Here is a 24781-nt window from a genome sequence, read left to right on the forward strand (position 1 = left end):
ATGCTTTTTCCTCTGGTACAAATTTTTTTTTTTTTTTTTGCCTCTTGGTTTATGGTCCAAATACTTTCAGCATATGAGAATGTGAAAAGAGAATGATACCCGAATTTCAAAATCGAAAATTTCGGGATCAACTGTGCAAGTTCTAACACCATATTCCCATTGATTGCTCAATGAAATTCCCATACACTCGAGAGCTAAATAATAGAATTGAAAAATATTATTGCTCAAGGAAATATATATTTATACTATAACGTGCTGATTCAAGGACCGACCAACCATGAGTGAGGGTGAGATATTATCTCGTCCCGGGTTTTGAATATGCTTTATTCATTCTTGGTTACTTATCCTTGGGTCTAGCAAAAGCAAATCCAAAACACCCTAACAAAGATTCCTTTCTTCCAACACGGTAAATCCCATTTTAAATTTTTAAGCCTAAAAAGTATATTTTTTATTTTAAATCGATATATACTCGCAGTACTATATGTCTTTTGGCATTATTTACAACATGGGTGGATCAAGAGGAACTATCTAAGAGATTGAGATTCTCCTGCAGCCACCATTTTATACTTCAGCATATTATTCTTGAGTATTAATGTTTCTAGTACTTCGATACTATAATAGAATACAAATATTCAACGGTTGATTATATATATGGGGTTAATGGTTTTTATGTTGTAAGAGATAATTTTATCTCATACGTACACATAAAAGTGTGTGGGTCTCATGTTATCTTTTTCTCTCTTTTCTCTTCATATGGCTTCACATCGCCTCCACACATGTGTAGGAGATAGAATTATCTCTTACAACATAAAAATAATAATAACTATATATCTATATATGTGTGTGTGTGATTTATGAATTCTGCACTGCAATCTTCTTGTAAAAATAATGGAGCAACCGAATACATAATTACAACTAATTATTTAAACATTTACTCACATAGAGGTTATTTCCTTGCATTTATTTCAAAATATATAACCACAATGTGAGTGAGTTATAATACAATCTAGTGAGCAAATAACAATAACTATAACAATCAAAATTTAGCAACATATAAAAATATATTTAAATCAAACAATAAAGTTGATGAATCTCTCAGATCATGATTTGTACAAAATTAATTTATATGTATGACACAACAACTATTTTTTTTATCAAAATAATAGTATATGAAATCAAATAGTAAATATGAGAAATAAACTTCCAATTTCAAATCAATTTATATGCACAAATCATAAATTAATACTTTACTAAAATAATATAAGTATTTAAGAGGGGTATGCTCTGACATAACTACAACGTATAAATCCCAGGCTCCGTACTTGTAAATATAATGTGATCTCAATACGAGGCTCCTTGCCTAAAAATATAATCATAACAATGTCAGGCTTTGTGCTTGCAATAAATCAATAGTAGGCTTGCTACCTATACAGAAGTCATGGTTCACTCAGGCTAAAACCTAATGTTGTCAGCTTATTTGAATAAGTCATTCCTCCAAAACTGATTTCAAAAACATAAACCATAATATATGCATTCCTTAAGGCAAAACCAATCATAGATACATCATAGTTTCATATTCATCAATATTGCTATATTTCTCAAGTATTCAAACACAAAATTATAATTAATTCACAAGATCTATACTATCATTCTATAGCATATTTCAATACCATCAAAACCAAGATATTTATGAAATATGATCATAACTAATATAATTGTTATAAAAACCATTAAATAAAGCAAGTCTCCTAACCAGTGGCGTAGCCACGATCTCCTTAGATGGGGCCTGGGCCCCTACTATTTTTAAAAAAAAAAACATTATTATTATATATAATTTTATAATTAATTATTATTTGATCCCTTCTAAAGTTAAAATTTGGCTCCATCTATGCTCTCTCTCAGCTAATAGCCTAGTACATTCTGAGTGGAGTTGGAAACCCCAACAGTGTCTTCGTATTTGCTTGTTGTTCTCTGAAAGTTAGAAATCCCAACGGTATTTGCTCTTAAATTGGTGCTTTTTTATTATGAAATTTTTTCAGTTTTCCCTGTGATTGATTTTATTTTGTGAAGATATGCTTGTTAGAGTGGAGTGCCTTTGAGTGTTTTGGTCTTTTATGTTTCCTTAAATATTTGAATTGTCTTTATGACTTTATACACTCTCTCTTGATAAATTATGAAATTATGCAGCACCTCCATAGCTTTTTTCAGAGCGACAAAGCCTATTGCATTTTATGTCGTTGCTCTTTAAAACAAAATATTAATTTCCTTTTTTTTTCTTTCTCACAATAACTATTTTATAACTAATTAGGAAATCGCAAGCAATTACTTAATACTTATACGATCTAGCGTGCAATTGTATAAATTAATTCATGATAGCTTAGTGACTTACAACATGACCTTTATTTTAATATCAAGTAAAAGTAAAAAATGTGAATTCTAAAGATATATGCAACTTGATATTGGTTTATGATTTTCAAAGACCAGTATAGAGATCCCTCATATATGAAATAAATAAATAATAACTTTCATCTCAAAGACCATTACTTATTATGCCGTGGGAAAAGTGTGATTCTTTTGTTTGGAATGCTTGCCGGAAAGGTTAGTGTTTTTTTATATGTTTGCTTTGATATATAATAGTTGGCTATTATTTAGTAAATAATTTAGATAAATATGCTAGAATTCATGGTAAATTATTTTCCTAATAGGTTTGTGTAATTACAATAAATATTTTGATAATTTGATGTGTCAAATTTTTTGACCCCGGCTAAAATAAAATCTTGGCTCCGGCACTGCTCCTAACTTCATTTCGTGTTACCTCATCTCTTTAAAATGGATAAGTACATATCTTTGCACCTTTTCATTCGTAAAACCATTGGATAAGAAAAAAATTTAAAATAAATATTCATAATAGAATTTAAATAAAGTTTAGACTTATTACTATAATCCCCACCATTCACTCACCTAAATATTGAGTCAAAGTAAGTGTCAAGACTAACAATTTATGTGAAGATGATAAATACTTATTTGCTAAGATATTGTTTCCATTGTCATAAGTGTCCTTCTTTTTCTATCCTTTTATTTATGCCCACTCTTACCATTTTCTAACCTAGTATTTAAAACGAAGAAAAAGGAAAGCCGTAATATTTGCTAAACAATGAAGTGCATTGAGATCCTTCGTTCTTTTTTTTTGAATACATACTTCGCTCTTTTATCAGACCCAAACCAGTAAAAAAGGAACAGTATCACACCCCCATGCGAATAAAAGGCATGCATATCTGAATTTAGAATGTTCAAAGCTACAAATTCCAATGCTGCATCGAAGCGCGTGCAGGAAGGATCCAATTACTGGGACCGAGGTGCTGCGCCAATGGTCCAACATATACACTGACAAAGCACTGGCTTGTCTTCTTTTGCGAGTAGCAAACTGAGACGCGCTTACGCGCGTGACACCTGCGAAATGGTCAGAGTCTAAGACAGACATTCTATTATATAGCTAGCATTGCAGTTTGTGTCCCTGTTTTGTGGCAGTAACACTGTTAACTGATAGATTGCTAAAATCTCTGTGCTTTGACTATGTTGCCAGTGACAAACATTCTTTGACAAAGTTAGGAAACCAATCATTCTTTGTTTTTGTACTTTATATATTCTTCGGAAATTATGTATCAAGAAATCTTGCATTTGCACATGGGATTTTGTACACACTTGAAGTTCATTTAGGCCGTCACTAGATTAAGGATGAGTTTCCTTGAACAAATATACAACTAGTTTGATTGTTTAATTTAAATAATTAATAAAAGAAAAAAGTGTTTGTCATTTTAAATGGCAGAAAGTTATGTCATTTTAAAAGAGATACAGGCACAGAAAATTTGAATTTTAAATTAAAAAAAATCACTAACTTTCTTTTTCCCATGATTTCCTTTTTTCTGTGTCTATCTCTCTCCTAAAATGACATAACTTATGTCATTTAAAATGACAAACACCAAACCCTTAATAAAATTAAGGACTAAATCTCATACTTAAGTGAAAAACTTAAATCTGTTAAAAGTTTAACTCTTCCTAGAAAATCCCACATTAATACGAAAAAGGAAGAGAAACTTAACGATTAAGAAATGACAATAAATTATTTAAAATATAGTAGAAATATGAAACTCTTTTAAAATAAATTTGTATTGAACAATAGTCAAATTATTGAGCACACAACAATTATTTTTTCTGCTGAGCAGAAACTCTTATGATCTGGAGCTTTTGAAAATGATAGTCGTTTAGCTATAAGAGCATGATAGTTCAAAGGGTTTAACCCTATCATATATAGACCGAATAAATGCCGAAAGTCCAATTGATCATAATAACAATGGGCTCATCATAAATTAATTAAAATGAAATATTTATTGACTTGATTAATTTAAAATTCAAAACTCTTAAATAATATTACCCGCGTATAAGAATATTTCTAACATATACTTATGTGAATGCCTGAAGGGGGGGAAAATGACATAATTTCACACATTATGTAGAGATTAAATAAGTACGTGAAAGATGTAATAAAATACAGCACCTCACTAGCTAGCATTATAAAACTATAGTACTTACTATATTGGATACGATAAATAGTTGGATATTATTGCATAACCAAACAATTTAGTGATGCGCGCTGTCGTAAGAAATTATTGCACTTAAAATTTTTTGTTTTACCATTCTGTACTTACATTTCACTACTATTAATATTACCCATATTTTGTATTTGTTGCTATGCATAAATTCTTTAACGTATAAATAACTTTGTTTATTATTCAAATTAGAAAAAAAATTAGAGTGGCATGTAATACCGGTGAAATTAGGAGTTCTCTTTATTGGGTTTAGCATCCAATTTCGAAAATTTTGACAACCAAAAGACTATCTCACTATCCAAGCCATCATGTACATGATGATGATGATGCTAATCTCGAAGATTACTATGATCTTTAGTTTTCTATTTCTATGGATTGGGGTGGCCATTTTGTCTTCTTTTGATGCTTTTTCTCCACCAAAATTTGGCAAAGTCTTCAGAGTTCCTTGTAGTCTTACATAACAAAAAGTACATTGACATATTATTACTATATCATTCTTTCTTTCTCTCTCTCACACACACACAGAGACACTCACACACCAGTGTGTCATTGGTAAGACCAGTTACTCCTTTTTCAATTTTTGAGATATTTTAATCGGTTCATCACTTCGACATTAGTCTGATTCGGGGGGTGTCTCGGTATAAAGACTTTAAACCTGTATTAGGAGGATTGAACACATGCTCTCACCCTCACCTGCTCAGTTTTCTAACGCTAACTGAGCTATCATTATTTGGTAACCAATTACTCCTTTTAAAGAACAGACTTTGCTCCAATGCAAAAAACCAGGATCAATATTTACAATGATATTAACAACTAATTTACATTTTCTATGGGGAGTTAAAAGTCACTAAAGTCAAGGTGGATATGTTTTCTAAGCTTATAATATTTAAAATTTCGCAAATGATGGTAGTTCAGTTGGTAACAAGGGAGTCAAGTACGTGAAAAGGAAAAGGTCTCTATTCGATCCCCACATGCCACCTTTGGGAGAGGTTTAAATATCTTCATCCTGACCCACCCGCATTTCGGATTAGTCTCATAGTTGACTCAAAGAGTTGAAGTTTGTTGGGATATCGACGGAAGCCAACTCGCCTTAAAGAGGTAATTATGGTTGGGTTAACTCCAAAAAAAAAATATTTACAATTTTAAACATAAAATTGGAAGTGAAATTTGTATCTTCATTGGCATTATATATTTAATCAATGTGAATAATATAACAACTAGAATTTATTGAGGTACGACAATTTTCTCAGTGAAGCTATCTCTAGCGAGGTTTGGCTGCGCAAGATGCAACTTAACAATATATTTTTTTTGACAAAAAACAACATCCTGCTCGTAGAGCTATAGGAATTGTCCTCTAATTTGTTCGTTAATAGAATTGAAAAAGGTCGTAGTTTTTTTATCACATTCGTAACAATATAGCAATCACAACCTTTTTAAGTGGTAGCTAGACTTTGTCCTCTGCTGGGGTCGCTCTATACAGTTCTATCACTTATAGTTCAAGAAATTGGCTGTGGCTAATTGCCTCTTAATAAGTAATCGTTAAACCAAGCAACATCTAATTTAAACTGGATTTTTGGTTATTGAAAGAAGACCATATTATAGGTTTACCATCTAAAATTACTATTTTAATCCCTCGCTCTCACTCCAAATGAAGTAAAATGATGCAATCACTTATATGTGTTCCATTTCAAGAATACATTTGCATTAGTCAACGTAGTTTACATTCGGTTGCTGTAAGAAAATATGTTAAATAGTTGAGTACAAGCTTCACTGATTAACATCCAAAGATTTTTGTTGTGGAAAGGTAATTAAGGTTATATATATATATATATATATATATATATATATATATATATATATATATATATATATATAGGACATGTTATATTTACAAACTTTTTTGTTTATAAACTCTTACAAACTACACTATGTTCTCCCGGGAGAACACTTGTTATACTATGTTCTCCCGAGAGAACATAGTGTAATTTGTAAAAAATTTCAAAAAAAGTTTGTAAACGGAACCGTCCCATAGTATCCATGGTAACTTATATATATATATATATATATATATATATATATATATATATATATATATATATATATAGGGATAGTATCCAGGTAACTTATATATATATATATCGGGATAGTATCGATGGTAACTTCTAAACAATGTCCGTAGTTGCCAAAGGAAAACAAAAAAAACTCAGTCTAAGACTAGGTATTGTATAATGAGAAATTAAGGTGGTTTTGCAAATTAATAATTTTGATTAAAATAACTGTTAACTTGTAAGGCAGATTTTTTTAGAGCCGAATATAAAAGATGGCATAATGGTATTAACGTCGAGTAAAAGACTCTCCGGTCAGTGGCGGAGTCAGGGAGAAGATCCAGCTAGTGCCAAAAGATTCAATTAGTAAAATCTAGCTAGTATTAATGTTGTATTATTTTTAAAAACCTAACCAATATTAAGGCTATATCATAATTTTTTTTAAAAAATATGTAGCATTTTTTAAAATTAGCCAGTGCCAAGGCACCACCTAAAAGCCAAGTGGCTCCGCCACTGTCTACAGTTGTTAGATTATCTTTATACAAGGAAAAAAAACACAGAAAATTTAATTTTTTTTTTTTTGGATATTATCTATTGGTTAATCAAATACTCAATTAGTCTATTTCGAACCGAGTAGAATCACATGAGTGGCAAAGCTCTCCGTATCAAATTTTTTTTTCCATATCAAATTTTAAAGCAGCTAAGTTCTTATGAACTCAAGCTCGAGATCACTGATTAAACTTAAACAATTCCATATTAGTTGATCCACGTGCTTAGTGATAAAAAAAAATCTAATTTTTAACGGCAGAAAATCACATTTTTCCAGTAGTTATACTTAAGAATTTATACCATAAGAAAGACGTTTACTAAGCTCTCTTTAACACCAACTTGCTTTACTCTTTGTCCAAGCGGGAATTCCTGAAACTCTTAAAAAACAGTTAATCAAAGCTGAATTTGACTGAAAACTGAACTCTTTATAGCAAGTGATTTATGCAGATATCACATCCCACGACAAAACTTGATAAAAAAAGGTGCATTGAAATCAGTTGTTCAGAATCTATTATCTTGGGAGATTGTGATTATCAGTGCAGCACATATCGTCCAAATTATTGTGTGAAACCTTCCACCAAATAAAGTGCAAACAACCTTTACCATAAGTAAAGAGTTTCTATTACAAATGTATGGTAACCATTGAAGAGACATATAGATAATATTCATTCTATTGAACTCATAATGTTCCTATTTTCAACATTCTCATACAAAGCAACCTAAACCTATTAAAAGGAAAATAAAGAAAAAACATTGAAGAACTTATAACGATTAAAAGAAAAAGAGCTAACATATCCTAGGGTTTTCATTTGATTTTTTTTAAAAAAAAAAAAACAAAGCACTCATCCATCCTCAACGCTCTTTATATTGGGCTAATTAAGGAGTTGGATTAAAGTTTATCAGATAGGTTAATGTAATAGAAGCCACACTAACCAAAACCTGAAACTTCTTCACATGATCTGAAATTTCTATGGCTGGTTACTAGTAGTGGAAGATGAACTAAAACCCGAAATATCTGTCCATAATTGAGGATTACCAGTAGTCCAATATTGTTCACTTGCTTGATTATTGCTTCCCAAGAACTGGTTTGACAAATTATGTTGCTTACTATCTTCCATTTTCACTGAAGCAAGCTGAGATATAACCGCAGAAGTTGAAACCTTTGGCCTGAGATGACTCAACCCACCAACACCATATCCATTAGCACTATCTTCAAAAGGGTACAAACCAGCTTGTGAACTTTCCAAACCAGCCAAGAAGGGAAATTGTTGTGTTTGCGCCATCCTCCATTGCTCAAAACCATTTGGTCCACCTAAAGCATTTCCTATATGGAAACTTAAGTCCCCTACTCCTCCCATTGAACCTGAAATAGTGCTGTAATTTGGGCCATAGTTTAAGCCCATATCTCCAACTCCAAAATCAGTGAATTGATGCATTGGAGTCATAAACCTCGGTGGTGGCATCTGGGGTGCAAAGCCTATTATATCAGCTGCAGTAGCAGAAGAGATTGAGTTGGTAGAACAAGCACTTCCAGTTTGACGATCCGAACTCGCCGGGGACTTGGAGCTGCTGCTTCCTTTACTTCTCTTGTTCCTCCGGCAGCCGCCGCCCACGGGGACGCTCCTTAGGGCACCGCCTCTAGTCCAGTACCTTCTACAGGTCTTGCAGAAGTGGCGTGGCTGAGAGAGACTGTAGTTGTTGAAATAGCAAAATTTGGTGTTGGATGATTCACATCGTGGACACTTCAGTGCAGCCTCCGGCATAGGTATGTTGGCCATCCTTGCCCTATCAGCCATTGACCCCGGCCTGATCGAGCTGGAGCCGCCGGCTGCATGAGGCTGAGCTGGTGGCGGCGGCGGAAGCACCTGCTGAGAGGTTGAACCACCGTTTCCCGGTTGATGATTTTGTTGCTACAATAAATTTAGAAAGGAAACAAATGAGAAGTGAAAAAGAAAAGAAATCAAATATCTGGTATATTCAAGAAGATCTACAAGCAAAAGTAACAAGAATATTTTTATCTTTTGATTTATTTAATCATTTATTCATTTTTGCCTTTTGCATAAAGAAACAATAGGAAGAACAAAAAAAATTGAAGAAACCCTTATTAATTACCTGTTGCTGCCAGTTGGCTGCATCCAGATAAGTTGCTGGTATGGATGTAAAAACCATGGTTCCGTCTTGGAGCTTTCTCTTTTGTAAAGGTTTTGGTAGATAATAGTGGAGAGAATCACATCAACAAGCTATAAAGAGAGAGTGTGTGTGTATTGCGGGAGAGCTGTGGATAGAGGAGAGAAAGCAAGAAAGAAAGAAGAGGGCGAAGGTTGGGAAGTGGAAATGAGAGCAAAAATAAAGGAAGGGCCTTTTAAGTATATATAAGGACTTTTGACCGAAACAATGAAAAAAAAAACATATTGTCATTTAATTCTTTTCGACAAACTATTTACTTATATATTGCGATTGAAATGCGCACGGAGAATGTGCGAGTTTAAGTCGCGCATCACCGCTGTATACGACTTATGCAAAAAAAATTACACATACAATACTCGTATCCTGGCAATGTGTGTTCAAGTCACACACACTTTCCATGCGCGTCTTGTAGAATGGGACACGTGACATGTACATTTTGACTTTTGTACAAGTCGCGCATGAAAGTGATGAGCAACTTGAATGCACATACTATACATATCACTAGCATAATGGAGAAAATATTTTTTCAGCTACATTTATATAAAAGTGAATGAATCTCATTATGAAGTAAAAAGAGAAAAAATAATTAATAGAATCCCTTCATTTTTACGAGTGTCTAATAAAAATAAAAATATTAAATCTATATATAATTTAAGTATCTTGTTTATTCACTCTATAACACAATTTTTATTTTATTTTTTTGCTTTCTAGGTTTTTGAGAAGGTGATGTTCCTTAACTCATAAGCTTCTTTTTTATGCTCTGAAAGACTGTAGGTACAGCGCTAGGAGCCTGGGACAGACACATCAGTGCTGCTGAGCAGATTAAATATGTTGGCAACTAATTTCCTGTGGATATTGGCCATCTCAAACTTTAATTATGAAGTGATTATATTCTAAAATTATTTATTTAATGAATGATGGATTAAGGTAAAGAATGTGATGGATGTGTATGTATTAATGTTTTATATTGAATAAAAAAGTTGTCTATCGATGCTTTAGTTATGGACAATGGTAGAACTATACCGACCGAATGAAACTTTTCTTGGTCCGGTCTGTTCCCTTCCCCACTATTCTTTCTTTTTGCAACGGAATATCTATGGCTGCCACTCTCACGCGCTATTACATGATTCTAGCGGCCGAGTCAAATTCATATATGCTAGCAACTATATATATATATATATATATATATATATATATATATATATATATATATACATGAGACAGGATCCTTTGACACCGGTGTCAAAAAAAGAGTTTGACACCTCATCTGAGAGCTGTTAGATTACAAAAAATCAACGATTCTGATTTGTAAGCATGTGACACCATTGATTTTTTTTAATCTAACGGCTCTCAGATGAGGTGTCAAACTTTTCCTTTGACACCGGTGTCAAAGGATCCTGCCTCTATATATATATATATAAAATGTTTGTCATTTTAAATGACACAAAGTTATGTCATTTTTAATGAAACTACGTCGTTTTGGTGTATTTTTACATTCTCTCTCCTCCATTTTCTTTTTATTTCTAATTTTATAAAAAGGGTTGAAACTTGTGACGTAAAGAGACCATTTGATGTTTAAATGGCTTTGGAACTGGGGACTATTGTAATTGATGCATGGATTAATGATTATGCATGATGGAAGGGCCTAGAGTCTACATTAATTCTTGTGTAAGTTGTGTAATTAGTATTGGAGAGTTAGGAGTAGATTACATGTTCCTTTTTATAAAGAAAATGTTGTCATCTGTCATTTTTGCAGTAGGGTAATCGATTACCTTAAGTGTATGTTAATTGATTACTTGAAACAGGGGACGCAAAAATTGAGTCACTGTGATCTTAGTAATCGATTACTTTTGCATAGGTAATCGATTACCTAGTTCAGTAATCGATTACCTGTGTCAAGGTAATCGATTACCCAAAACAGGGGAGCCCAAATTGAGCTACTGCCTCATTCTGGAACTTTTGGTAATCGATTACCTCAAGAATAGTAATCGATTACCACTGTGTAAATTTTGAAAATAAGTGATTTTATAACCTAGAGTTAATGGTATTGCTTGGTAGAGTTATAATAAGTAAGTTTTATGCTTCCGCAAGTTTTGCATTTACAATTACGGTGTTGTCTTAATTAGTTACGGAAAGGGTTAATGTTTAACAATAAGGATTTAATAAAAGAAAAAATTTACCCGTAATTTAATTAACTCAATTATTGTGATTGTAACTGCGCTTAATACCATATGTAATGATAACAGTACCGGTACGTAACGGGCTGTTACATTGCCAAAAGGGGGAGAAATATGTTGAGATTGAGAAATGGTCTCTTTGTTTTTAAAATTGATTAAAAATGGAGAAATATGATTTCCTAAAAATGTATATGATGAATCACGTATTAAGGGGGAGAACACATTTTTAGGGGGAGCATATTGTTAATGGGAGTTTAATTCTGATTTCATGTGCAACTAACCTCATTTCTCAATGAAGTATTTGTCATCATCAAAAAAGGGGAGATTGTTGAATCATAGGTCACTAAGACCAAGATGTATAGTTTTGATGATTAACAAAGCATCAACTAGCTCAACAAGCTTTCACAACAAGAAAGACAGTGCAACAAATCCTAAGTGAAGCTAGAAGGCCAACACAACATGCAAAAGCGAAGAAATAAATTCAAAGTGAAAAGTCAACTCTAAAGTCAAAGATTCAAGTTTTGAAAGGAGCTAGAAGACTTAAAACATGAAGACCAAAGAAAATTTCTAAAGACTCAAGCTTATACAGTTTATAAAGTCATTTTAGAGTCTATAAAGTTTAGAGAGTTGAGTTTATTGAGTATATCTCATGGATGCATTATAAAAGCCTTAAACTCATGCATTAAATGAACCCTACATACATGATCTATACATACATGACTCACACACATGGAACATTATAAGATCAATGCTAAAAGCATTAGTACATGTGTGAGAAGTGAGTAAAAATCAATTGGATCAAAATCTGGATTGTTGTGTTCAAATATTCGGATATGGATATTTGAATATCTGGATATGGGATATCTGGATGTTGAAACCCAGAATATTCGAATATGTGCCCAATAAATATTCGGATATTGCATTAGTCACGTGAGTTATTTTAAAATAAGTGGTGTAACAGCTATAAATGTCTATCTAATCTTTTCTACACTTATATAAACGACCAATGTGGGTTCACAAATAAGGATTAATACAAAAATGCATCAGAACTCAGAATTTGAGAGAATTAACACCAATTTGGCTATGTAGTGACATCATAAGGGAAAAGCTCAATATCTCTTTCATCTTTCGATCTTTTTCAGATCTTTCTTTTTATGTTGAACAAGGAGAGATTTCTCTTTTACTGTTTGAACGATTTGGATTAATGTAATTCGTTCTTGATTGATTATAGAGACCCTATAGGTAATAGGTTGAGAGTGATCAAATGTTAGATCATAATTCTTGTAAAAACTCTTTGTAGAATGGTTTTTCTGGCACCGGTTAGAAGCTAAAACATAGTGGAGTGGTTAGAGAGTAAACCAGGATAAATCGTGGTGTGATTCTTCCTTTCCCTTCATCTCTTTCAATACCGTTGGATAATCTTTGTTATTGGACATCATTTGGTATATTTTAATTATGTTTTTACATAAGGGAAGGTTTGATTTCTATTTAATTTCATTTTGGGTTGATTTCTTGGAAAATAAGTTATTGCACAATTCAACCCCCTTGTGCTTGTGCATTAGCCATCTATTCTTTACACTTTTCTCTTCTTTTTCTTTTTTCTATATATGTATTTTTTTCAACATTTTTTTTATAATAATAATTCAACAATTAACTATTTATGCAAACACAATGACCAAACCCAATGCAATGCCTCACCTCACACATAAAATGTTGCACGTCCCGGGCAACCCCTACACTTAAACACAATACTAAGGTGAAACTATTGCCCAATAAATTTCCAGAGTGCGGGATCAAATGTATTTACATTTGGGCTTGTAATGTGGTCAAGACAAAAATAATATAAAAAGGCACAAAAGGGCTAACCAATGGAAATATAATGCAAGGGATGACTATCTGGCCAAAGTGGAAAAATACAACGAAGAAGGCCTATATCATGTTTATGCATGCAAGTGAAAAATAAAGCTTCAAAAAGAAAAGGAGCAAGTTCTAGAGAGCAAAAATCCGGAACAGAAGCACACAAGAAAGAAACAATGGAAGATAAATTTTATTCATACAGGCCCAAAAATCTCACAAGGGTTAATGCCAAATCACGCAATTAGCATAATAAATTCAACTAACAAGTCAAATAATCCAAGAACAAAGATTTTTCCTGTAACACCCCAATTTGAAAATTGGATTGTTGACTAACATATGGTAATAAGAACGCATAGAACTTGATTATAGTAGCGGAAGACTTAATGAAAATTTCACAATTAAGCAATGTAATTTCATGAGATGACTTTTTTATTATTTCCTACACATTGCTATATCTATATTATATGACTTGTTTCGATAAACTATACAATCTCATACTTGTACAAAATCATAGAAACTTGAATAAAGTTAGGTTTTCTTACCATAAAACTCAAGAGAGTGATGAGAAAAACACTTTACAACCTTCAAAGAGTTGTATCTCTCGTACAACACCAAAAACCAAAAACCTCAAAACTTTGAAATAGAATTTCTTCCTCTACAAATCCTCTCAATAGAAACCAATTAGTTAGTTTTTCTCCTAGTGAAAATCTAAGCAACTTTCATCAAAGAAGCTAAGCATTTCCTTCACTTTAGCTCAATTAAATTTTCAAGCTCTCTAACAATGGCCAAAATCGGTTTTGGAGAAGACAATGCCGATGGAGATGGAAATTTGTAACTTAAAGGTGGTGTTTAATTCACTTAAGTCTTGGTTGACAAAAGTCAACATTTTCAACATGGTTGATTACTTAATTAACCTTCCTTTCATACTTCTTTTTCTAGCCAAAGACTTAACCTCTTTATCATGTGTTCTAACTCATCCACATCATAAATTAGTCTTTCACTAATTAATTCATAAGTTTCAGGTAACTTTTGCATATTTGTATTTTTACCTTAAAGCTTTCACTAATTGCTCTTTTACCCCGAAAAGTGACTTAAATCTCATAATTAGATTTTTTATCTAATTAATCTCTTTTAAATATAGAAAATTCCTAATTTCTCATTATACTGGTTCAGGTTATTATAGAAATCCTAATTACAAACATAAAAACTAAGAAGAAGAACGAAATACAGAGTTGAACACTAAAGAAGGTGATGAGTTCTTGCCAAAAGATTGTGAGAGTGATGTCTTCTACTCTATTTATAAGTGACACATCCTCTCTAGGGTTGATCTTGGCCATTGGGTTGAATTCAACGGTCCAGATTACTCTTTGACTATCTGATAATGGACTCAATCTAGTTTATTTTCGTAGCTTTTCATTGTTAATGGTTAGTTTCTAATGGCAGATAAATGACAATCTAAGAGACTCGTTTCAGAGAGGCGTACGAAGAACCACCATGATGGATCCTCATCGTCTAGGTTGATTGATCCTGACCCGGTGGACATGCGATATGGGTATTTGTTCGAAAATAATGAGACTTAGAATACTCATTTTTTATTAGGTTATCTTCCAAGAAACACAGTGAAGGAGAAGTCTTTGGATTCAACATTTTCCATGGTACAAGATTGTTTTATGTTTATATTGTCATTTTATCGGGTTGATGTATTTTGATTTAGACATTGTATGGTTTGTGCCTATGTCTATGTACTTAACTTAAGTCCCTTAGGATCACTCCAATTGTCTCACCAACAATTATAGCAATACAAAACATCCAAACAGATGTAGGGCAACCTCCCTACGTTCAAAATTATCAAAAAAATTAGAAAAAGATTAAGAAACGAGAGAGTGATTGAGATTCTCTTCAAGGATATGCAGAACTAGCTTAAATAGGGTTAATTTTTGAATTCTACATGTTCTGATGTTTTCCAATGTCAATTCTTATTCAGAAACCCTTGTAATATGTTTATATAGGTGTTTTATCAAATTAATAGTTATTTATAGCCGCTGGACATCTAAAAATTCGAATTACTTAAGCTTTAAATCACTTATGACAGGGAGTAATCGATTACTTTTCGTGGGGTAATCGATTACTTCTTCAAAGAACCCCGGTCATCGATTACTTTCAAAAAGCATTCGATTACTTCATATCAAAAACTTAGTTTTCATCTGATTTTTCGAATTTAGTGAATCTAACTAACTTCTAAATGATTCCTAGGGACATCTAGTATATGTATGATCATGTTCCACACTTATATAACAACTCTTGATGTGTGTGTGATCTTGTATGCATGATCAAAGTGTATGTGTCACTAATGCATAAGTTTATGACCTATTAATGCAATCTTCAAGATAAAACTCAATAAACTCATTTTTATAAGTTCTAAGACTTTAAGATAACAATTACAAACAAAAATGACTAACTCTTATTTGGTCTTCACTTTGTCTTCAATCTTTAAGCCTTCATGTCCTTGCATAAGCTTTAGAACTTTGACTCCAAGTTGACTTTGCACATTTAAGTATCGTTATTAATTTTGCACTTTGCTTTGGTCTTCTAGTACCATTTGTGACTTGTTGCCATGCCTTCCATTGAGTGCATCCATGTTGAGGTATCTTGGTCCTTTGTAGGTGCTTTGTAATCATCAAAACTTCAATATCATAGTCTTTATAACCTATGGTTCAACATTCTACCCCCTAACTTCTCCTTCCTTCTTCTTATCTTATCTTATATTTGATTATTTAATTATTACTTTTTACCATAGTTATATTATGTCAAATGCCTAATATGTAAAAATGTAGGATCAAAAATATAATTTCTAACTCTATTGGGGACAATATATAATTTCTTCATTATGCTTCTATTCTGGAATTGGAAAAATATAATAGGATTATCTTGAAACTCCTATTAATATTACACATCCGAATTAATGGTATACTTCGTAAATCCATCAAAATTAAATTGATGGCCAACTTTGGGATATTATAGTTCCTGCATGTGTTACATTGCTATGGATGGTGAGAATAGTTCCAAGCTTATAGGGTAGTGTTATTTCAATGATGAGAGTCTAGGTGTATTGAATAACTGGTTTAGAGAAGGGAGGAGAAAAGATATAATGGACAGATTTATGAAGTTTTAACTTAATTAAGTTAAAATATTTTAGGCTAAATTTCATAAAATCATCTTGTAGTTAGGGTCATTTTTAAAACACCACCTTACACTTTCAATTTAAACAATTAACCCCCATATAATATTAAATTAGAACAATTAAACATATTTAATAATCATATGACGAAAATATCCTTCTCCTACACCATCCCATCACCAATATAGTCAAAGAAACTTGATTAATTTGTATTACATAAATCTTCTTTTAAAGGAAATATATGCAACTTGAGTTTGGCTTAGAAACAATGGCACGATTAATGTGTTTGGAATAAGAAGGTTGGCGAGCTATGATGAATCTTCAGTTTGCCCCTTCATTTTGAAGCAAGTTCTCTGTGTTCATTTAAAAGGGTTTGGAAGAAATCACGATGTCAGAATTTTGAGTAAAATGTATGATTTTGTTTCTTTCCTTTGGTATATTTCGTTATAGCAAAATGCCCACATTTGCAATGGCTTACTTTGGGACAGGATCCAAAACCATTCTAATTAATGCAACACAAGAAAAGACTGAGGTCATAGGAAATGTTAATTCAATATATGAAACAATTTTTTTTTTTTGGTAATCAATATATGAAACAATTTAGTTCCTCTCCAAGATGCAACATGTTCAGTGTACTTTCTCCGAAACAAATTAAAGATATCTTATCATCTTTCTAGTTTGCAATAGTTATCAATCGCAGTATTTTGCAGCACTATTGTGCCGTCATATTGCCCAGCGTAGAAGGCGCTGGTTGATTACAGGGAACTGTGGTTAAAGCAAGAGGGGATGGTGTTGGGATGGGAGCTATGTAGCACCGATACTGACATGGGATACGTGACACGATACGACACGACACTCCGACACGTTAATTCTAAAAAATATTAGATTTCGACACGTTAGGACACGTTTTGATATTAAATAATATTTTTAATTTATGTAGTATATAATTTTTAATATTCAATAATTAAACAAAAAAATGAATCTAAACTTATAATATTCATAAATTTTGCAAAAAAATATAAGATATCCCAAATATTTATATTAAACTCAATAAAATGGTAATCGTAATCCAACGATCTAATAGTTGGAACTAAAAACTCAACGCAACATAATCTTTGAACCTTTTTTTGAATTTTTATAACGCGTGTTGGAGTGTCGGGAGTGTCGGAGTGTCCGAGAGTGTCGGGAAGTGTCAGACACGACACGTCAAGATTTTTGAAGTGTCGGTGCTTCATAGGATGGGAGTAAGGGTATTTTTATCTTAAATTTATTAAATATGTTTATTTGTTATCATTTAATAGTTAAAGGGAGTTAATTGTTGGAATTGAAAATGTAAGGTGGTTTTCTAAAAATCACCCTAAGTAGAAGGTGGTTCAATGTAATTTGTCCAATTTTTTATGGGTTTAATGTATCTCTGGTCAATGCATATAACTTATCTCCAGTGAGCCTAAAACGATGTCATTTTGAGGTTGAGAAAAATATGTTTTTGTAATTTTAATTTATTCTAAGGTTATATTAGTCTTTGTCATTATAATTTGTTAATTTTTTAACTCTAAAACGACTTCATTTTGAGTTTACCGAAGATAACTTTAATTCCAGTGACTATAGAAACATTAAACCCTATTTTATTTTAAAATTTTAAATAATGCTGTGCAAAATGTTAAAAATCTTTTTCATAATTATCCAAAGGAAGTATTTTGGCATGAAACATTTTAAATACTCTTTAACTCCTTTAAAATTATTTATTCAAACATAGTTTGAAAGATGTCATTCATAAAAAAAATCCAAACATGAAAAAAATAAAAATAAAAACGAAATAAAATGAATTACAAAAGTATAAACTCTTACCCTTTCATTGTATGTAATTAAATAGAAAAAGAAAATGTATGCCTAACATTTCGTTAGTTTTTACGATGCTTAATTTTGTCTATTATGAGCATTTATTCAATTGATTTTTTAAATACACTCCTAAGTGCTTGTTTATGAGATCTTTATTTTAGCTTCTATTCTCTTTATAAGTTGAAGCTAGACCAGCACATATTTGAATAGAAGCTTTTATAATAAAAAAACTTTTTTCTAATAAAAAAGCCAAAACCCAAAATTTCCTAGAAAAATCTTTTTTTTAATTGTATCAGTTTTTTTTTTAAATATTTTTTTTTTGAAATGAATAGCTTTTAAATAATTTTTAAGCTAAAAGTTTATATAATCATCAAATACCTTGTAACTTTGTTTTTAAAGCTATTACTTTTAGTTTAAAAAAGAAAGGTTCAATACAGGCTCTAAATGGTATAAAAATTGAATGGCTTAAGCCTTAGTCTATTAGGATTGGTCTAATGATAAAAAATTTGAGTAATTTATATTAAGTTGTGTATTCAATTTCTATTGTATGATTGTATCTCAAAAAAAAAAAAATTGAATGATTTTTAAAAAAAAAATTAAAAAACAAATCCAAATGACAAAGAAAACGAATTTCTAGATTTTTTCCCCACTTTGCGCGCACTTATTTCTCCGGAAAGTTGTCCAAAAAGAGAAAAATATCCAAATTGGAATCGAATGCCGCAGCCTGTAAAGATGGGTCTAAATAAAGAAATTAAAGAGTAAATATTTTTTTTAGTCTCTAATAAAAAATACGGTTCTTACTTTAGTTTTTTATAAAAATAAATTAGTCAGTTAGTCTCTAACAAATTCAAAGTAGATCCATTTAGTTGAAATTGTGGTTTCTCACAAATTCAAAAAGAGCCATATTAGTTCCTCGAAAGGACTAAAATGGGTCCACCTTGAATTTGTTAAGGACTAACTGACTAATTTATTTTTGTAATGAACTAAAGCGGGATCATATTTTTATTAGAGATTAAAAATGGTGTTTATTCAAAAATAAAATTTCCTTGCACCGCAACGACGCTCGGGTACACGTGTCCCTTTCGCCTCTTAGCTCCTTACAAACGCAAGGTTTCTGAAACCGGTTCAAGAAGCGATCCGATTCGGTCCGGTTCTACTTTTACAATTGATTGATTCATTACAGCGTTGGCACCTTCTTAGCCCAACTCTATTCCTACGCTCCCTCGCTCTCTCTGTTTCTCAATTCTCGTTTATTCAATTCATTTCAATTTCTACTCTTTCTCTCTCTTAACCGTGCGGCGGATCTAGGTCACCGCCGTCGCGATCTCGAGTTGGATACGGTGGCGGCAATGGCGGAGTTGCCGGAAAATCGCCGGCACTCTTCTTCCAGTTCATCCAGTTCGAGCAATCTCTCTGTCGGAGTGGATCGTGAATTAGATGCCGGAAACAGAAGCACTGGCAAGCACGTGGAGGACAGTACAGATGCTGTTGCCAATGGAGGCTCCCTTGATAACGGTGGTAGCTCTTCAGCCTCAGGTTACTGCTACTCTCTCTCTCTCTCTCTCTCTCTGTCGAGTATTCTCTTTTATTCTTCTATTGAGCTCATGTTTTTGTAGACTAAGCAACTGTTATACGAAACAGAGAAAAAGAAGTTGAAACATAAAGGATACAAAAAAAAGAAAAGAAAAAAGAAAAAGAAAGGAGAGAAAATCAATTTATGGAGTTTAGTTTTTGTGGGAGTGGGATTGCGAGAATCATCTTTTCTTTGGAAGTTGATTTTTTTTTTTTTTTTTTTCTTGATTTGGCTTTAGCTTTGGGTGTTTTGTGCAGTTTGTTCGTTCGCTCGTTTTTTATTTATTTTTTTCCCGGGAAATAAAGTGAACTGAAAATATGGACCAAAAAACTAATCATTAGGATTTCGAGTAGGACTAATGTATTTGAGCCCATAAAGTCGCGTATGCACCGTAGCGTGTAAGTTACTATGGAAGGTGAGAATTTGGCATGGGTACGAGGTGTAGTGATCTAATTCTGACATGACGTGGCACCCTTTGACAAGAGCAACCAACACAACCAAAACCGCAAATTGATGCAGCGTTGGGCATTCTTGGCTTCATTCTGCACAAGTCCATACCTTTGCAAAGCGCAGCAATGCATGGATGAACTCTCCACCTCACATTCCTACGTTACCTGACCATATGGTTTTTCAAAGTGTAACACTATTTTCAGTATTATAACATGCACCCAGACTATCGATTGCTGCTGACTGCAATGCAGCTTGATGCACCTGAAGCCTGGCAGCCTTTCCTTGTCCGATCCCTTGAAAGACAACTTCTTATCAAATGCTTTAACTTTGATGAGAAGTTCATCAACGGGTATCGATGCAAAAGCCCGGCTACGTGGAGGACGACTCACTACTGCCTAAGCCCATCAAATTGGATCTACCTGAGTCATTCATATGCCTTGTCTCGAGTTGAGGACAAGCCTTGTCTCAATTGAGGAAGGAATTTTACGTACCAAGGTCTTTGTGTGATATCAGTTAGCATTTACTTGCTTCCAATATTAGAAAGATGATATCAATTAGTCTTGATTAGTATCTATTAACATTAACATTTGTTCTCTTTTACCTTTTTAGTATGCATTAGAATTTATTGGGTTTACATTTTAGTATTTCAATTCCTTGCTATAAAGGTCACAATGGCTGAATGGAATAAACAAAATTAATTCCTTCCAATCATTCTCTCAATCTTTTATCTCTCTCCCAATCAATCTCTCACTCCTGTCTTTCTTGCCCTTCTCTGTCATTTATCTGCAATTTTGTCCCCCGTTTAGAAATTCACTTAACACTTGCCATAAACGTTGTTGAAGAGAACCCTAACACATTTGATGGTCCTGGTGCATGCTAGCCCCTTCAGCTTGAAGAAAATGAGATTGCTTCTCTCTGATCTTTGCTTTTATTGTGCCTTGTTTCTCCACTCTCTGGTTGCTCTGGTACCTTGTTCTGATTTGCAAAACAAGACTGGGGTGTGCAACTTATCTTTTGCTTTCGCTTTGTTCTAGTGTGTCCCATCTTCTGCTGTTGTTGTAGCACTTCTTTGTTTCTTTTTAGCAACGTGCTAGACCACCCTGCACTAGAGTATACTCTAGGAGGGGGCACACAACACACTTTAGCATGACCAAAGAAGAGGTGGGAAAATCAGTTGAGGCAACAAACGAAAGGCACGAAGTATTTAAGAAAAGGGAGGAAAAAAGGAAGGTTAAGAAAGGATTGAGTAATAGTGAATATAGGAGAGTCCAGGTCTCTCCAGCGCTTGCATTATCATGTCCATTTCTATTTTTGCATACTATTTCCTTTCTCTATATTTTGCTATACCCAATGACTTGTGTTTACTACTGCTAGCCGAAGTTTAATACCAAAACTCCCTTTTTCCTCTTAATTTTACTGTTTCAGTGCTTGAGACCTTCCATAACGTTTCTGTTGTAGCAACGTTTTTGTTTCTCTGCTTTTCTCTGTTTGGATGGCTTGTAGCACTATTATCTGTTGAAGAAAAAGTTTCTGGTTTTTGAAAAAAATGTCTCTGTTCTATGTTTGTGTTTGGATGGACAATAGTAACCCGATAATTAAGGCAGACTAGATGACGTGCAGGATTTATGAAACGAGGAATATAGGAGAGTTGGCACCAGTTAATATGAATTAAAACTGCTTCAAATTGGTGAGTTAGCACCAACTAATATGAACCAAAGCCAGAGAAAATACCTGCAAATGTCAAGGCTTATGTTATGGCATTGTTTCTGGAATTAAAAATAAATAAATATAATGGCTGGTTGAGTGTGTGGGTAAGATGAGGGAATAAACTTGTTAGTTTTGGATCTGTGTGAGGAGAAATTCATCTATCTATCTGTTTTTTTGTTTCTTCTGGTGTGTTATTTGTAATATTAGAATACCTCTCTCCATTAGAGATTATTCTATTCAGTAAAGCAACATTGTTCAGTGTGAGACTCTTGGGGAATTCTATCTTGAGGGAGAGCTTGCCCAATCAGCGTCGGTGTAATCGCAAATTTCTACATGCCCTTTTTTTTTATATATATAAAAGTCCTTTGCCAGGAGTTCCTTTGATGTATGGGAGAATCATGATAGCTGCATCTCAATGAGAGTCACATGGGGAATCAAGAAATTGGTTCAGTATGTTCATTACAAATGAAATATCTAATCTTGTTACGTTACGGTAAAATAATTTAACTTCCCAATTAGCTTGAGGTCGGGGCTTTGCCTTGTCAAATACCCACTTTTGACACTAAGGGGCAACCTTTCTACCATAGTTATCAAATGCGGATTGTGGCATGTCGCGGCCAACTCCGAAAAACGCTATAGCGTTATAGCGGGTTGCGGTTGTGGAAACAGCGAAATAGATATATGACAGAAATAATGACAAAAAGAAACATTTTTAAAGGCACAGATAGTAGAAGTGACAGAGAGACGCGAATAGACTAAAAAACCCTTAAATTTTTGTTACACATTTAAATTTAGAACAAAATTGACATTTTGCCTTATGACAACAATATGGCAGCAAATGCGATCGCAATGGCCGCTATTGCGTTCCGGTGTGGCGCGACGCGTTTCTTGCGGCGAGGCACCGCAACGCCCATACAACGCGGCGCTATTACGGCGCAATTAACTACTATGCTTTCTACGCACTCCTCACTACTCTCACCACCAGAACTTCCCCCACAACTCATTCTCAAAAGAAAAAGCAAGAAGCAATTGAACGGAAATGGAGGTACCTTGCAGATGAAATCATCAAAGAAAAGGAGGACGAGATGGTGGCAGGGAAGTCGCAAAACTTGAGACACCTGTGGAAAGAGGATCAAAGAAGGGAATATGCATGATAATATCGATATCAGAGACCTGTGTGGCTGAAGCAGAGAAAGGTTGATCAACAAATGTGACATAATCAGATACAATATAACATTGGAGGTTTGGAGAGTAGCAACAATATCCCTTCTAAAGATGAGCATAACCAGCAAAGAGGAACTTGAAAGCTTTAGCCGTAAGCTTGCCTTTCCCTGGAGTAAGATCATGAACAAAAAGTGTATAACCAAAGACACGAGGAGGCACCAGATTCATAGTAGCATCAGGGGTCTAGATATGGGAGGAACTTCTTTATTTAACACAGAGGAAGACACGTGGTTTGTAAGATAACATGATGTAAACATAGCTTCTCCCCAAAAGTGAAGAGGAACATTTATATGCAGGAGTAGAGTTTTTGTTGTTTCAACTAGTTGCCAATTTTTACGTTCAACATTGCTATTCTATTACAGAGTATGAGGGAAAGTAGTTTGATGTAAGGTACCCTATTGAGACAAGAATTCCTACAGGTCAGAGGCATATATTCCAACGCATTGTCGCTATGCATAACATGAATCTTGGTTCTAAATTGGCTATGAACTTCAACATAAAATTTCTGATAAATAGAGAACAATTCAGAATGATTTTTCATCAAGAAGACCTGTAGGAAAAGTAGTCATCAATAAAGGTCTCAAATATAGGAATCCTATACTGAACCTAACCCGACTTGGATCCCAAATATCTGAGTGAGAAAGACAAAAAGGAGCCTCTACCCTTTTGTTGTCACGACGTGCAAAGGAAGAGCGTGTGTGTTTGCCCTTATTAACCAAACTCACAATCAAATGATTGTAAACGAGACAGATGATAGACCATCTTCTAAAGTTTGGATAGACTTGGATGTTCAAGATTGTGAATGAGGTCAGGAGCATCTCTCATCGTATGTGTCATTTAGGGACTAGGTACAATATGATGGTAAAGGCCGCATGACTCACTATCAAATTCAATTGTCATCCCTAAACTCGAATCTTGTCACAGAAATTTTGTAGAAAAGATTACGGAACAATGAAGAGAACAAATGAGTCAACTGACAGATATTAAATTGGAAGGGAAACCAGGAACATGAAGAACTGAGGTCAAAGGTAAAAAGGAACACGGTTGTGCTTGTCCAATGCCAACAACTATCTTGGAACCTTCAGCAAGGGTAGTTGGAAGTAAATTGTCTGAATAGATAAGAGATGTGAGAAGATCCTTATAACCACAATGATGATTATGATGATCATGACTTGAATTATTTGCTTGATTATTGTTGTACTGTTCACACACACACACATGTTTGAAGCTTTGAATATAATTTTGTATCTTAGTTAGGATCTTACTACCTGCATTACAATCTCACGATTTACGAGTTTCCTCCCCCTTCCAATCCAAGGTAGGATCTCAAATTTGACTACCTTTGATAAGATATCCTCCTAAAGAAACCAATGAAAAATAGAAACCAA

At 33.4% G+C, this 24781-nt stretch overlaps 2 protein-coding genes across 2 annotated transcripts in view; one reads left to right on the forward strand and one right to left on the reverse strand.

Annotated features, from left to right (window-relative positions):
* Window positions 1–7896: 7896 nt before the first annotated feature.
* On the reverse strand, window positions 7897–9432 carry LOC133304643 (dof zinc finger protein DOF5.1-like). Its single transcript, XM_061504689.1, has 2 exons — window positions 9314–9432; window positions 7897–9111 (listed from the first exon to the last, which is right to left on the reverse strand). The coding sequence occupies exons 1-2, from the start codon at window positions 9368–9370 to the stop codon at window positions 8170–8172; spliced, it is 999 nt and encodes a 332-aa protein (XP_061360673.1). The 5' UTR covers window positions 9371–9432; the 3' UTR covers window positions 7897–8169.
* Window positions 9433–19647: 10215 nt separating this feature from the next.
* Window positions 19648–24781, forward strand: part of LOC133304636 (sterol 3-beta-glucosyltransferase UGT80A2) — a 55787-nt gene continuing 50653 nt past the window's right edge. Inside the window, exon 1 of the mRNA XM_061504680.1 lies at window positions 19648–19975. Coding sequence (XP_061360664.1) covers window positions 19789–19975 — 187 coding nt within the window. The 5' untranslated portion in view covers window positions 19648–19788. The remainder of the gene's footprint in view (window positions 19976–24781) is intronic.

Source organism: Gastrolobium bilobum, unplaced genomic scaffold, assembly GCF_033153095.1.
Source record: "Gastrolobium bilobum isolate Gb01-03AN ecotype WA unplaced genomic scaffold, APGP_CSIRO_Gbil_v1 utg3506, whole genome shotgun sequence".
Lineage (NCBI taxonomy): Eukaryota > Viridiplantae > Streptophyta > Magnoliopsida > Fabales > Fabaceae > Gastrolobium > Gastrolobium bilobum.

What these genes read in the sequence shown, in the direction of transcription:
- LOC133304643 (XM_061504689.1), bottom strand. Translation starts at nt 9,370, where the DNA reads ATGGTTTTTACATCCATACCAGCAACTTATCTGGATGCAGCCAACTGG. An exon ending in CAGCCAACTGGCAGCAACAG is followed by an intron (nt 9,112 to 9,313) that starts GTAATTAATAAG and finishes AATTTATTGTAG; the next exon opens with CAACAAAATCATCAACCGGG.